Genomic DNA, 13,079 nt, shown 5'->3' on the forward strand with positions numbered 1-13,079 from the left:
GGAGCAGACGCAACCAAAGAGAAATAATATTCTATTCTGCTAAAAATATTTGGGTAGGAGGAGCTAAGGAAGATGCTTTGATCTCCAAAGTTCTGAAGTTCAATATCTATATGTTAGTTAAAACGGCATCCTCTTATTTGTCTTGTTTTACTCAGTTTCATGTGGATATCTTTTTTTAATTTCAAATATATTCATATAAAATAGTTTGATGAATGCATCCAAAATTGGTTACCAATGGTACATGAATATTCAGAGCCAGAAGCCGGACTTTGCATGTGCCCTTAACATGGTAGGACCGACATGATGGTGTAGCCACCAGTAAGACTCACCGGCCCCAACTGAAAAAAAAATACACTTTTCAATGTTTGATTTTGGTGCCTGCCCGCCTACATGATAATGACAAACTGTGTGTGTGTCTCCAGGAGTAAATTTTAGGTCTTTTATACGTTGGAAAAACTCTCTTCTCAATGCCGTTGAAAACTACTGCTAAAACTAGTAGCTAGGCTTCCTTTTTATTTTGTTTTATTTATGACATTCATATTCTGCATATGTACTGCAAACCAAACAAACTCCAACTCTGGCTACAGCATCTGCAGATAATTAGCTCCATTACTGCAGCATGCATTCATTCCCCCCATCAATAAATAGGCCACAAAATACACAGCCATTGAGTAAATTTTAAAGTTCTCTCTCTCTCTCTCTCTCTATATATATATATATATATATATATAAGATAAGTATGACAAGAACGGATTTCTGCAGAATTAGGTCATGGGCACAGTTGGATTTAATTGCCATCATGTCAGCCATGAATTATAAGAGGGTGACCAGCTTCCTTTTCTTTAGTTACAATGAGAATTAGTTTTAAAAAATATCATAAAAAAAATGTTGATAAACCCTGAAAGTTCGGGTCGCCTTCAACTTTGGTGCTAAAAAACAGATTTTTCTAATCACAGTACTTAATTTCTCGAGACCATGCGCATGTCTGAACGGCCGTCTATGGATTGATGAAACGTGGAATTGTGTTTGTATTTTAGTGATATGTATATGTTTCCAATACTACTTCGATCACAAACCTTTGGGCCTTATCTGTACATGCACAGAATCAAAAGTTTTTAGCAACATGCATGTCAACGAGGGAAGAATAGAGTGAATGCATTTCTTCCTAGGCAAGCAAGACATTCATATAGGATAACCTTCTTCACTTAAAAAAGAAAAAGATACGTGTTTCTAGACCTTTACTTGCTCAACTTCAAGAGTCCAGCCACAAATATATCAATGATAGAGTGCTGCAATTTTAAGGCATCTATACTACATACTATTTACGTGACATAATTTGATCTGAAATATTAAATTTTAAATTTTAAATCAAATTTTACCATTTAAGTAATGTAAATAATGTACTCTATATATCAACTTGAGAATAAAAGAACTTGTAACGAATGCCGGGATTAATGTTCCTTAAAATCTAACCTGATCTCTTTCATGAAGAAAACGAGAAAAATTAAACCATTCTTCCTTATTTTAAAGGTTAATGAACTTAAATCGTCTTTATGAAAATTAGTCGTTGCCTCGGATCATTAAATATTAAGTCGGCTATCCATGTGACCCAATCCAACGAAAACTGGACATATCACACTTGGTGTCTGCCACACCCCACGTAAGAGACTCGAAAATCTACATGATTTCGGTGGAAAATGACTGCAAAAGCAATCGATAATAATAGATAAAAATGAATACCCATATATGGACTAGTGTAAAACATATTAAACAAATGAGAGTTAAAACATATTAAACAAATGAGAGTGAAGTTAAAATATGTCTGATCTGCAGTCAGCAGCAGCAGCAGCAGCAAATAAATAGTAGTTTTACTGTGACAGTCTTGAATTTAGTGGGATGATATCTAATAGACTAAATTCAGGCCAAAAATAATAATAAAAACTGGTATTTTGTGGCCAATCCACCAAGAGGATGTCAAGGCCGTTAAGGCGCAGCTTTTGCTTGTGATTGACATAAACATGCAAATTCACATCGCACAGCTGTCTTTTTGACTTCAAGTTGCACCCACATTCCACAGGCCTTAAAAGCATACACGAAGGTCCTATCACCAAAAGTGCTTGTAAGCTAAATGCTCATCTATTTTGGTGCAATCCTGCTTATAGAGCAATAATTTGAGCACAAAACCAAAGGATAGAGAAGAAGAAGAGGAGGAGGAGGAGCAAGGTCTCGATTAGGAACCCCATGTTTTCAATAAGCAAGATTTCCTCCCATGTGCAAAGATACCATTATCTCTTAAAGACCCTACCCCACTTTAAAATGAAAGTTCAAATGATGTGTTCTATGGGCCCAAATTAAGGGACCAAGTTTTACGTATGGATAACGAAATATTGGGGGAGAAAACCATACAATGACGTGGTAATCTACGTTAAAAGTCGTGAAAAAACGTTTGAGAAATGCATGTGCAGAGAGAGGCCTGGTCCATGGGGTTTGCGGTTGGTCCCTCCAACAAGAACCAGCGCATGTGCGCTTGAATTTCTCATATTGTTTTGTGGCTTTGGACGGCTGTCAATATCCACCTAGTGTACCGTGTGTAAACTCACTCAAGTGTCCTTATAAATAGAAGCCCGTGCACCATTCAGCACAACACTCAACTAAACCTGCCCTGTCTAAGCTCCTCTGTTTCTAAACATTATTAAAAAAAGAGCCTTGCAATGGCAGCTCAGGTAATCTCCTTTGCTCTTCTTCTTTTCATTCTTCAGCTACACCTTCATGGAACTGCCGGTGACTATGGAGGATGGCAAGGTGGTCACGCCACTTTCTATGGCGGCGGTGATGCCTCTGGCACAATGGGTAAGTCCAAAACTAAGTAAATTCACCCTCTTCTATACTGTTGTGACCTGTCAGTGTTGGTGAATGTTAAGGAATCAGATGGATTCCTTAAATCCTTTGTAATCAAATCCTTTCTTCTTTGAGAATTGTGTTTGATGTGGGAGTGTTTTTGGGTTTTTGCAGGAGGTGCATGTGGGTATGGGAACTTATACAGTCAGGGGTACGGAACAAACACTGCAGCACTAAGCACAGCTTTGTTCAACAATGGCTTGAGCTGCGGTTCTTGCTATGAAATGCGATGCAACAATGACCCCAGATGGTGCTTGCCCGGCTCCATCATCGTCACGGCGACAAACTTCTGCCCCCCTAATCTCGCGTTGTCCAACGACAATGGCGGATGGTGCAATCCTCCACTGCAACATTTTGATTTGGCAGAGCCCGCTTTCCTGCAAATTGCACAGTACCGCGCTGGAATTGTGCCAGTGTCCTTTCGAAGGTAGGAGAAGTAAAAGCTAAACTTTATGGTAGCAAGCATGTCTGTGCTGCCCATCAAACTAAAAATGTGCTGGTTTTTTGTTATGACAGAGTTCCCTGCATGAAGAAAGGAGGAATAAGATACACCATTAATGGACACTCTTACTTCAATCTGGTATTGATCACCAACGTGGGAGGTGCAGGGGATGTTCATGCTGTCTCGATCAAGGGGTCGAAAACAGGATGGCAAGCAATGTCAAGGAACTGGGGACAAAACTGGCAGAGCAATTCATACATGAATGGCCAAAGCCTGTCCTTCCAAGTCACCACCAGCGATGGCCGGACTGTGACAAGCTATAACGTTGTGCCTGCTAGTTGGAACTTTGGTCAGACCTTTGCTGGGGGTCAATTTTAAACTTTATTTTTTGCTTTTTTCACCCCCCTATAATTTGGAGGTAGATTAGTGAATTCAAAGTGCTTGCACGCACTAGAGATTGTATACATCATTTTACAAAATTTATTAGAAGCAGAGCCGGAGTGTGTTGTAGGTGGAGGTCTGGGAAAGTGGCTGGCTCTCTATTGCTGAGGTTGCTAAAATGCACCCGCTGGGCCTCTCACATAATATAGTTGTGATATAGTCTTTGTTATGTATCCATATTCCATTTCCAATTTGTAACATCTGTGCTATTCAGTATTAAAGAGTGTACCCATCCATTATCTGTCATCTTTTCTTCTTTATGACAATGACATTTAGAGCTGGCAACATAAATGTCGTTACTTCGAGCTGGAGCACCCACGCTCCTCCGTCTCCTCCGTGCTGATCGCGAGGCGTCTCCGTCTCAACTTCACAAACGTCTCTTGTGCAGTGCTCTGCACTAAGGAGAGGTTAGGGTTTGAGAGAAATGGAGAAAAGCTCTGAGCATTGAGTGCGTTTGTTCGTTTTCTCCGGTTCATCGGTTTCGACTGATGTTATCATGTTAGGCTTAATAAACCCGGTAATGGGTTTGATCTGTTGAACTCGATTTTAGGTCGGGTGGGCCCAAGTCGGGCCTTTCGGATTGGTCGGGCCAGACCCTTTTGTGCACAGACCTAATCTGATCCATGCAAACTTTAGAAAAAAGCTCAGTTGAATTGATGTATCTAAGTCTATTTAATTTCTAAGAGAGTTCAAGTGACAAGTCAAGTCTTGATAAATACGTAACGTAAATGTTCAGAATTTAAAATCTTGATTGCGCAATAGTCTTATTGGATCCACCGCGGGGGTACAATGTGGTCCGAGGCATATAGAATGATTAATTAGGACAAATAATGTGAATCTTCGTTACTATTTTAGAAAGAGACTTTATGAGGATGAAGTTTATAATTTTGGGGTTTGATTCAAAATTAGGATCAATTTTATTATGTATTATATGCTTATTCCCTGTTTTTTTTCACAAGCAATGAGTCAAAAGGAGACGAGCATTTATTTTTCCAATGGGCAAACAGTTTAGAAAAGCGCATACTGATGGGCCAGCAAGTCCATTTTGATAGCTAGATGAGATGAAATAGTTTTAGACGAGTTGAATAAAATATTATTAGAATATTATTTTTTAGTATTATTATTATTTTGAGATTTGAAAAACTTGAATCATTTATTATATTTTGTATGAAAATTTGAGAAAGTTATAATGATGAGATGAGTTGGGTTGGGTTGAAAATGTTTCTGTATCCAAATATGGTTAGTTGAAATTAGATAAGATGAGATCTCACCTCTGCATCCAAACGGGCCCAAGTCATCTCATTTGTTTCCCTTCAACCTAGGTCTTTAAAATTTAACTGAAAAATTGGATCGGACCAACTCGAACTAGTCAGTCCGAAACCAGTTTCCGTAATTCCAAAACAGGCCGGTATCGATCCGGTTATGATTCTATACTTTTTAGGACCGGATCAGACCGGACATGACCGATTCACTATATTATATATTTTAAATTAATTTTTTAATATTATATATAATATTTTTTATATTATATAAAATTTATACATATAATATATATAATAATATAAATTTTAATTATATATAAGATAATGTTATTATAATTTATAACATAAAATTTTAATTTTAAACATGAAAATTTATTTGATCATTTGCTTTAAACATAAAAAATATATATATTAATAAAATTTTATGGCCTAATAAATTCTCAACATATTCTTTTTAATAAATACAATATATTAGTAATATTAATATACATTAGTATATTAATTACATTTCACTTTAATTAATTAGTATACGTATATATATTGCCTTAATACTAATACTATTAAAACTGAAAAATCAGACCAAATCGGACCGGAATAAAAAAAATCGGCGATATCGGTTTAGGAGGATAATCAATACGTAATCAGTTTTCAAAAATAGAAAATTAATGTATACTGGTTCGATCCTAAATTTTGTTTAAAATCAGATCGGATTGAACTGATTACACCCCTACTCCTACCATAGTAAAGACTCCATGGGCTCCCAAGTCCGATTTCTTCCACGTTGACAAAAGCCCGGTTATGCTTATGATCTTGCTCTTTAAAGTTTAAATAAACTCAACTCAATAGTTTTGAGATCAAAATAAATATTATATTCATTTTTTTAAAATATCTATACATTTCTTATTTAATTTTTTATCACGCAAAAAAAAAAAAATGGTAGGCTATAAAACTTGCATTTTACGTGATGTTTACTAAATGATTTAATTTATCTATTTTCACGGATAAACATTTTAGAATAAGTGGTAATTTAATTTGATATAAGAATAAAAGTCTTTTGAGTATGAATGCTGATTTCATACTTCATCGCATTTAAAATAGAAATTCGATATGTCGTGTTTATTTATGAAAAGTATTACCTCTCGACCCATAACACATACTTGAGTGTTGTCGGTCGTAATATTATTGACGTGATAAACATATATGCGACATAAAGAAAGATAATCGGAAGTGAATAATGCAAAGTCCAGTCTAAAGAAATGCAAATGTTTTTTTTTTGTTCAATATTTTTAATTTCTTGTACCTGATATTTTAAGCTATTTCTTCTAGTAGCATATGATTAGCCTTACATCTATATGAATAATTATTCTCATCAGTCACTATTCACTATCTCATACTTTACACTCTACGAAAAATACTCCACACCTTATGAAAAAAAAAAACTACTAGACGTGGAGTGTAAAGATAAATAGTGAATGATGTGTAGTAAAACTCCATCAATATATATTATATATGTAGGGCTGCAAACGAACTGAGTCGAGTCGAATTCGAACTGGGGGTCGCGAGCTCGATTAACATATATATCTGCTCGAACTCGACTCGAGCTCGGAAAATATTAGAGATTTCTGATCGAGCTCGGCTTGCCTAACATATATTAAGATCGAGCTCGGCTTGAACTCGAATACCAAAAATAAATGAGCTTATACGGACTCGAGCTACTCGACTCTGTCTGGACTTCACGACTTAAATACTTGTTTCAAGTTTTATGGCATGGGTTCAATGGTGGAGGGAGACACCGACAGCAACACACAGATGCAGAGGAGAGAGAGAGAGTTGCAGGGAGATGGAAGAGGACGAGGCGCAGTGGCAGTGGCGCAAGGTGGACGACGACGCAGAAGAGGTGTGGCGGTGTGTAGATTCTTTACAGCAGGAAGAAGAAAGAAAGAAAGAAGAAATAAGAAATAAGAAATAAGATGAAAGAAGAAAAAAGAAAAAAAAACGAAAGAAGAAAGAAGACGAAACAAGAAAGAGGAGAGGGAGGCTTGGGGGGGGAGGGCGCATTGAAGAAGAAAATAAATATGAAGGAGCTCTAGGTTTTATTATGGTCAAAACGCATAGCTTAATCAAAAGGGGCTGGGCCCTCACTTGAAATGGGCTGGACATCAACTTCACACACACAGTCCAAAAGAAATAAAACACTATAAATCAACTACAAAAAGCCCAAACTCAAAAGACTAAAATAAAATAAATAAAAGATATTAAAATAAAATACATCATAACCTTATCACTTAAGTAAATAATATAATATATATATAAATATTACGAGTATTGTGACAAGCCCATAACGAATCAAATCGAGTTTATACGAATTTTGTTCACGAGCCTATACCGAGTCGAGTCGAGATTACACGAGTTTAGCTCGTTTAATATTCGAACCAATATTAGTGATCACGAACAACTCATTTATCAAATGAACCGAATCCGAATCGAGTTTATACGAGTCGAGTCCAAACTGTTCACGAGCAGCTCTGTTTGTTTGCAGCCCTATATATATATGCATGCATTAATTGCCTCTTTGATTATTTGTTTCCTTTTAAATTAATTATTTTGCAAAATAATTCACATTCTTTAGTTGAATTCTATAAAATATTGAAATTTGTTAAAGAGTCACATGCATCCATCATCAACTCTTTTCCCTATCCCTGTTTATCTTTTTAATTTTTTCTTTCAAACTTTAGTTACATGTAGCCACTTTTGCTCTCAAAATCTATAAGATATTTTTTAAATAATAAATAATTAGGAATTTATTTTATGTTTTAAAACTCATTTCATTTATCTAATATAATTATAAAAGAATTATATTTAAAGTTCCACTTTGTAAATCTGATGTAAAACGACGACGGATTCACTTCCTATTAATAACCCGCATTTCTGTTTCATTTTCTTCCCACCAATGCCGGAGCTTTTCTATAAATTCCGACCTGAATGATTAGCTTTCCACAGAATCTCACTTCCAGATTCTCGAACGGTGACTCTTCACATGCACTAGCAGATCTAGGGTTTCGGTACGTCAATTTCTGCAACTCTGTATCCGAATTCCGGGTTTAATTAATTTCGGTTTCCCATTCATATAAGCTTTTTTATGTGTTTAGTCGCAGATGAGCTCCCGTTTTGTGCGGTAAAGTATCTCCGTCTGAGGTAAGAATCCGTGCATTTCTTTTGGAACGTATTTATGTATACGTTGAAAAGTATATGTGACGTATTCATGTTTGTATGCGATGTGTATTGACTGTGCAGTGTCGAGATTGGTGTTTTGATAGATCCAGAGAAACTCAAGGTTGGGATTGGACAGAGATTTGAGCGTCGAAGATGAGTGAGAGCCAGAGGTTCCAGCTGGGGACCATTGGGGCTTTGAGCTTGTCGGTGGTGTCATCGGTTTCGATCGTGATTTGCAACAAGGCGCTCATTAGCACTCTTGGTTTCACATTTGGTAAGTAGTAAGCCATGTATGCTCAGCCTCATAAAACTGGTACTAGATCACAAGTTTTGTGATGTTTTAACATGGCATTGAGTATTGGTTCTTCGATCTATAAATTATAGCAAAAACAAGATTATTCAAAAATGTGTGCCTTGGTGTGGTAAACTGGTAATAGGAAATAAAGGCTCTCATTTTTTCTTAAACTGATAATCTGTGGTTTAATGGTTGTCGAGGGTACTGAACCACCCTGCGTGGTTGTTAATACTGTATCAGGTAAGAGTGTTAGGAAGTAGTTAGGTTGTTTCTCATAATATGGTTGCTTAGAATTGTTATTGTCGACCTCATCATTTGTTCAGCTTTTAGTCTTTGATGTTTAGTGGAGAATACTGACTTACGATAAGTGGGGTGCTGCAGCCACGACCTTGACAAGCTGGCATCTTCTTGTCACGTTTTGTTCTCTTCATGTGGCATTATGGATGAAATTGTTCGAACACAAGCCTTTTGATCCAAGAACCGTAATGGGTTTCGGCGTACTAAATGGAATCTCAATTGGACTTTTAAATCTTAGCTTGGGTTTCAATTCTGTTGGGTTTTACCAGGTAATCTCCTATAACTCATGGCCAATAAATCTATGATTTGAACTTTGTCTTGTTTTATCAGCAGCATAATTACATGATTACATCCATTCCCATTTCTGAAATATAATATATATGCTTTGGTGATGCTAGCGTCTCGATCGATTGGTTCATGTGGTCTAAGCAATACGGGGTCATTCTTTCTGGTGTAAAAAATCTTGCCTGACCCCTAAATTGATCCACACGGATACATACTTTTTAGTTCTAATTTGTATCTTGAGATATTGTGTTGTACATACAATGATTTATGCATGCTATCTTTTATGAATTTGACTTAGTTTCAGTTTCGCTCATACTTATTTTGATAAGTAGTTTCACTCATACTACTGGCTAATCAATTTAATGCTTCGATTTGGTGTGGTATTTTCTGAACATTTCTCTATTGGTTTTGTATCTTAGATGACAAAACTCGCGATTATTCCATGTACTGTTCTTTTGGAGACTCTTTTCTTTAGGAAGAAATTCAGGTAACTTTAATTCAATCTTTGACCCATTATGTGATAAATTTCCTGCCTATATCTATGTTCTTCAGATGTATGTATATGATTTCTACCTAATTTATATAAAGCACTTTGAGCTTTCTGCTTTGGATTGATTATGTACTTTGTTAACCCAATTGTCTTCCTAGTGAGGGTCGGCAATTGTGTGTATCATTTTTCAGTTAGTTTGCCACCTTGAAGTGATCCTCTTTGTTTTGCCTATAGTTTGTGTATAGAGTTCTATGGTTTTTGTGCGGTCTAGTAATGAGGGTTTGTTGCTATTCCTATGCACACAAGCCTTTGTATATGCTTGCTGTGTCTAACACCTCGTTTGGATTCGAAGATGAGTTCAGATGAGTTGTGAATAGTAGTGAGATTGGTTGTGAATAGTAGTGAGATTTGTAAGTTAAAGTTGATGAATAGTAGTGAGATGAGTTGTGAATCCAAACGGGGCGTAAATGTACGTGCTCTATTTTCAGTAATTTTATCTAGCGTCTGAGTAAATATATTAAACAGGCTCATATGCAAAAGGATACAATGTAAAAATGCATTTTGGTTCTCTTTAGCGATGGATTCTGGTACTTGCCTTGGAGCCGCAGCCAAGAAAGAGCCTTGAATTTGGAAAGCAATTTAGGAGTTTATATTGCTTATCTTGAGAGGAAACAGAATAGGATTTGGTACAGAGAGATAAATTGACGTTGGTACAATATTTTAAGCCTATCTAATGTTGATTTCAATAAGAAAAAGAAAAGAAAAAAGAAAAGGCTTCTTATTTTTTGTGGTATTTCACACATTTGCAATCATTTCTAAATTCATCATCTGGTGGGTTTTGGCGATCTCTGTCTTCGACAGAGAAATTGTATCAGCGACAATCCTCAGCACGTGAACACGACCTAACTTGACTGAAACCTTTCCATCTTTGACAATACTTAGCCTGGTGGAGATGGACTTTAGCCCAAGTTGCTAAGAGGCTTTGTAGTAGACCAACTGGCTTTAAGGCATTTCTCGCCAAGAAACTATTGATGCTTGGCACTAGATTGAAGATTGCATGGTTATTATGGGACATGAAATTTATGTAAAAGTAAGTCTACGAAATGATATCTGCACTAATTTTATAAGGCAGACATTCATGGTTTTTTGGTTGTGATATTTAATCCTTAAATTGTCTTCTGTATGAATCCAACCGACTGTCTAATATCTTTGTTTTCTTTCATTTTTCTTATTTTTTGGATGAAAATCTACAGATTAGGTAGATTGTGCATGATTTCTGACCCATGCATGCCTGCATTTATGATCTTGTCTTCTATGATAGTTTATCGATGTGAAGTGGGTTTCTGCTTTCATAATTCATGTCGATCCTATTCTGACTAGATGTACTCCATACATATACCTGTTTACTGATGCTTCTTTTCACCTGTAAACAGTAGGAGTATCCAATTTTCACTTGTCATCCTTCTTTTTGGTGTTGGAATTGCAACGGTGACTGATCTTCAGCTCAATGCCCTGGGTTCTTTCTTGTCTCTGCTTGCAGTCATCACAACCTGTATTGCTCAGATCGTATCCTAAGCTGAAATGTCCTTTTACTACGTTGCGTGTTTTTGCTTCCTACTTTCCATGTCCCTGCCCAAAAAAAAAAAAAAAAAAAAAAAAAAAAGGAAAAGAAAAGAAAAGGAACGTGAAGAAAAAGGAGAAGATATATTTCATATTTGGCCAAAGCATCCAAATTGTTTCATATGTAGTGCTTGCCTTTGATGCTGCATTTAACAAGTAATAGACTAATAGTCATTATAGGTATTACTTGGGACCTGGTATTTTCTCATGGTTGGTATTTTTTTTTTTTTTTTGTTTAAGAACTTAACCAATTATTTGCAGATGACCAATGCAATCCAGAAGAAGTTCAAAGTTTCTTCAACCCAACTTCTTTATCAGTCTTGCCCCTATCAGGCATTAACTTTGTTCATTGTTGGCCCATTCTTGGATGGGCTTTTGACTAATCAAAATGTCTTTGCTTTCAAATATACCCCTCAAGTGCTGGTAAGTACTAAGAACCGAACCAATCCTTAAGATATTTTACATAAAAACCCCCCTCCCCCCGGGCGGCGCCCACCCTTATGAAAATTTGGCTCTGCTTATCTATTTTTCTAATTTCTTTTGCTTCTTAATTTAACTATGATCTGTGTATTGTCTTTATTGCAGTTCTTCATTGTCCTTTCCTGCCTGATTTCTGTTTCTGTAAACTTCAGCACCTTTCTGGTTATTGGGAAGACATCTGCTGTCACTTATCAGGTCCTAGGACATCTGAAAACGTGCCTAGTTTTGGCCTTTGGCTATATTCTTCTTCATGACCCATTTAACTGGCGCAATATTTTAGGAATTTTGGTTGCTGTAGTTGGGATGGCACTCTATTCCTACTTTTGCTCTCTTGAGAGCCAGCAGAAGGCTAATGAGGCATCAGCACAGTTGTCCCAGGTACTTCAACCTCTTTCCTTAACCTCATCTTCTACATGTAAGGGGTTTCGTATCATTTTTAGATTATTATTTGATAAAAGAATTGGACAAAGCTGGATCTTCCACCTTCCCAAAATGTTTCTCTACTTCATCTCTCAGGAAACTCCATATCTTATCGGTACTTTTATTTCTTCATATATATCTTATCTCTCTCTCTCTCTCTCTCTTTTTTGATGTCGGAACCTCTCTAAACAGGGCCCTTCAGACCCACTTCTGCAGAGTAAATCCCTTTCCTGTGCACTGCACTTTTGGAAATTTCCCAACACGAACTGTAGTATTATTACCATATGCAATGAATATGCTAAACCTCTGTACTTTTTGGTTGTAGGCAAAGGAAAGCGAATCTGATCCTCTTTTAAGTGTAGAAAATGCAGCTGCGATTTTAGGTGATGGCGCTGCTCCAAAGGCCCCTTCGTGGAAATCAAACAAGGATCTGCATGCATAAAGCCACGGCAATCAGAAACTAATTATTTTGCCCAAGCTCAAGATTGGTAGACAAACCAGTCCAGCAATGAAGATGTTGCTGGTAAGGTCATCCACATATTGCATAGCAACGATTTGGGTATCTGAGCTTATAACTATTTTGTAAATGACTTGGGAGAAACAAAGCATATTCTAGGAGGGCAGATTGATGGGAGGTAGGCAGCTCTTACTTAATGTCCCTACATTGTGCTCTTGCCATATAATACACAGAGTCCTTTGAGACTATGGTTTTTGGGAATGCAATGGAAACTTATTTTTTTGAGTTACAACCCATTTACATTTTGTTTACAACTTATCAATAAAATAAGAGAAATTCTATTTGCGGGGACTGCATGTGCAAACCCTTCATTAAATAAAAAAAGTACCATTTTGATAAGGATATTATTATAATTTTAAAAAAATATAAAGACAAAATGTATCATTTAAAAAATATAATTTTAAAAAAAGTATCATTTT

The 13,079-nt window shown here is 36.4% G+C and overlaps 2 protein-coding genes across 5 annotated transcripts; both read left to right on the forward strand.

Annotated features, from left to right (window-relative positions):
* The first annotated feature begins 2,606 nt into the window (after positions 1-2,606).
* LOC121238972 (expansin-A8-like) lies at positions 2,607-4,026 on the forward strand. Its single transcript, XM_041136085.1, has 3 exons — positions 2,607-2,850; positions 3,013-3,325; positions 3,415-4,026. Exons 1-3 carry the CDS (start codon positions 2,712-2,714, stop codon positions 3,716-3,718), a joined length of 756 nt encoding a protein of 251 aa, XP_040992019.1. The 5' UTR covers positions 2,607-2,711; the 3' UTR covers positions 3,719-4,026.
* A 3,938-nt stretch (positions 4,027-7,964) lies between these two features.
* LOC121238952 (UDP-xylose transporter 3-like) lies at positions 7,965-12,885 on the forward strand. Of its 4 annotated transcripts, none has more exons than XM_041136059.1 (9): positions 7,965-8,105; positions 8,199-8,238; positions 8,338-8,530; positions 8,933-9,117; positions 9,553-9,620; positions 11,057-11,189; positions 11,505-11,666; positions 11,829-12,101; positions 12,469-12,885. In XM_041136059.1, exons 3-9 carry the CDS (start codon positions 8,410-8,412, stop codon positions 12,583-12,585), a joined length of 1,059 nt encoding a protein of 352 aa, XP_040991993.1. In that variant the 5' UTR covers positions 7,965-8,105; positions 8,199-8,238; positions 8,338-8,409; the 3' UTR covers positions 12,586-12,885. The 4 variants fall into 4 exon arrangements, with proteins under 4 accessions (XP_040991993.1, XP_040991995.1, XP_040991991.1 ...); XM_041136061.1 differs by having other exon boundaries at positions 8,361-8,530; XM_041136057.1 differs by having other exon boundaries at positions 7,979-8,105; positions 8,176-8,238.
* The last annotated feature ends 194 nt before the right edge of the window (positions 12,886-13,079 follow it).

This window comes from Juglans microcarpa x Juglans regia, chromosome 7D (genome assembly GCF_004785595.1).
Source record: "Juglans microcarpa x Juglans regia isolate MS1-56 chromosome 7D, Jm3101_v1.0, whole genome shotgun sequence".
Classification (NCBI taxonomy): domain Eukaryota; kingdom Viridiplantae; phylum Streptophyta; class Magnoliopsida; order Fagales; family Juglandaceae; genus Juglans; species Juglans microcarpa x Juglans regia.

Excerpts from the sequence above, each read along its gene's own strand:
- LOC121238972 (XM_041136085.1), top strand. The coding sequence starts at position 2,712 with ATGGCAGCTCAGGTAATCTCCTTTGCTCTTCTTCTTTTCATTCTTCAG. Across the intron at positions 2,851-3,012 it reads TGATGCCTCTGGCACAATGG|GAGGTGCATGTGGGTATGGG; the intron begins GTAAGTCCAAAA and ends GGGTTTTTGCAG. Across the intron at positions 3,326-3,414 it reads GTGCCAGTGTCCTTTCGAAG|AGTTCCCTGCATGAAGAAAG; the intron begins GTAGGAGAAGTA and ends TTGTTATGACAG.
- LOC121238952 (XM_041136059.1), top strand. The coding sequence starts at position 8,410 with ATGAGTGAGAGCCAGAGGTTCCAGCTGGGGACCATTGGGGCTTTGAGC. Across the intron at positions 9,621-11,056 it reads TTCTTTAGGAAGAAATTCAG|TAGGAGTATCCAATTTTCAC; the intron begins GTAACTTTAATT and ends ACCTGTAAACAG. Across the intron at positions 11,667-11,828 it reads AATATACCCCTCAAGTGCTG|TTCTTCATTGTCCTTTCCTG; the intron begins GTAAGTACTAAG and ends TCTTTATTGCAG.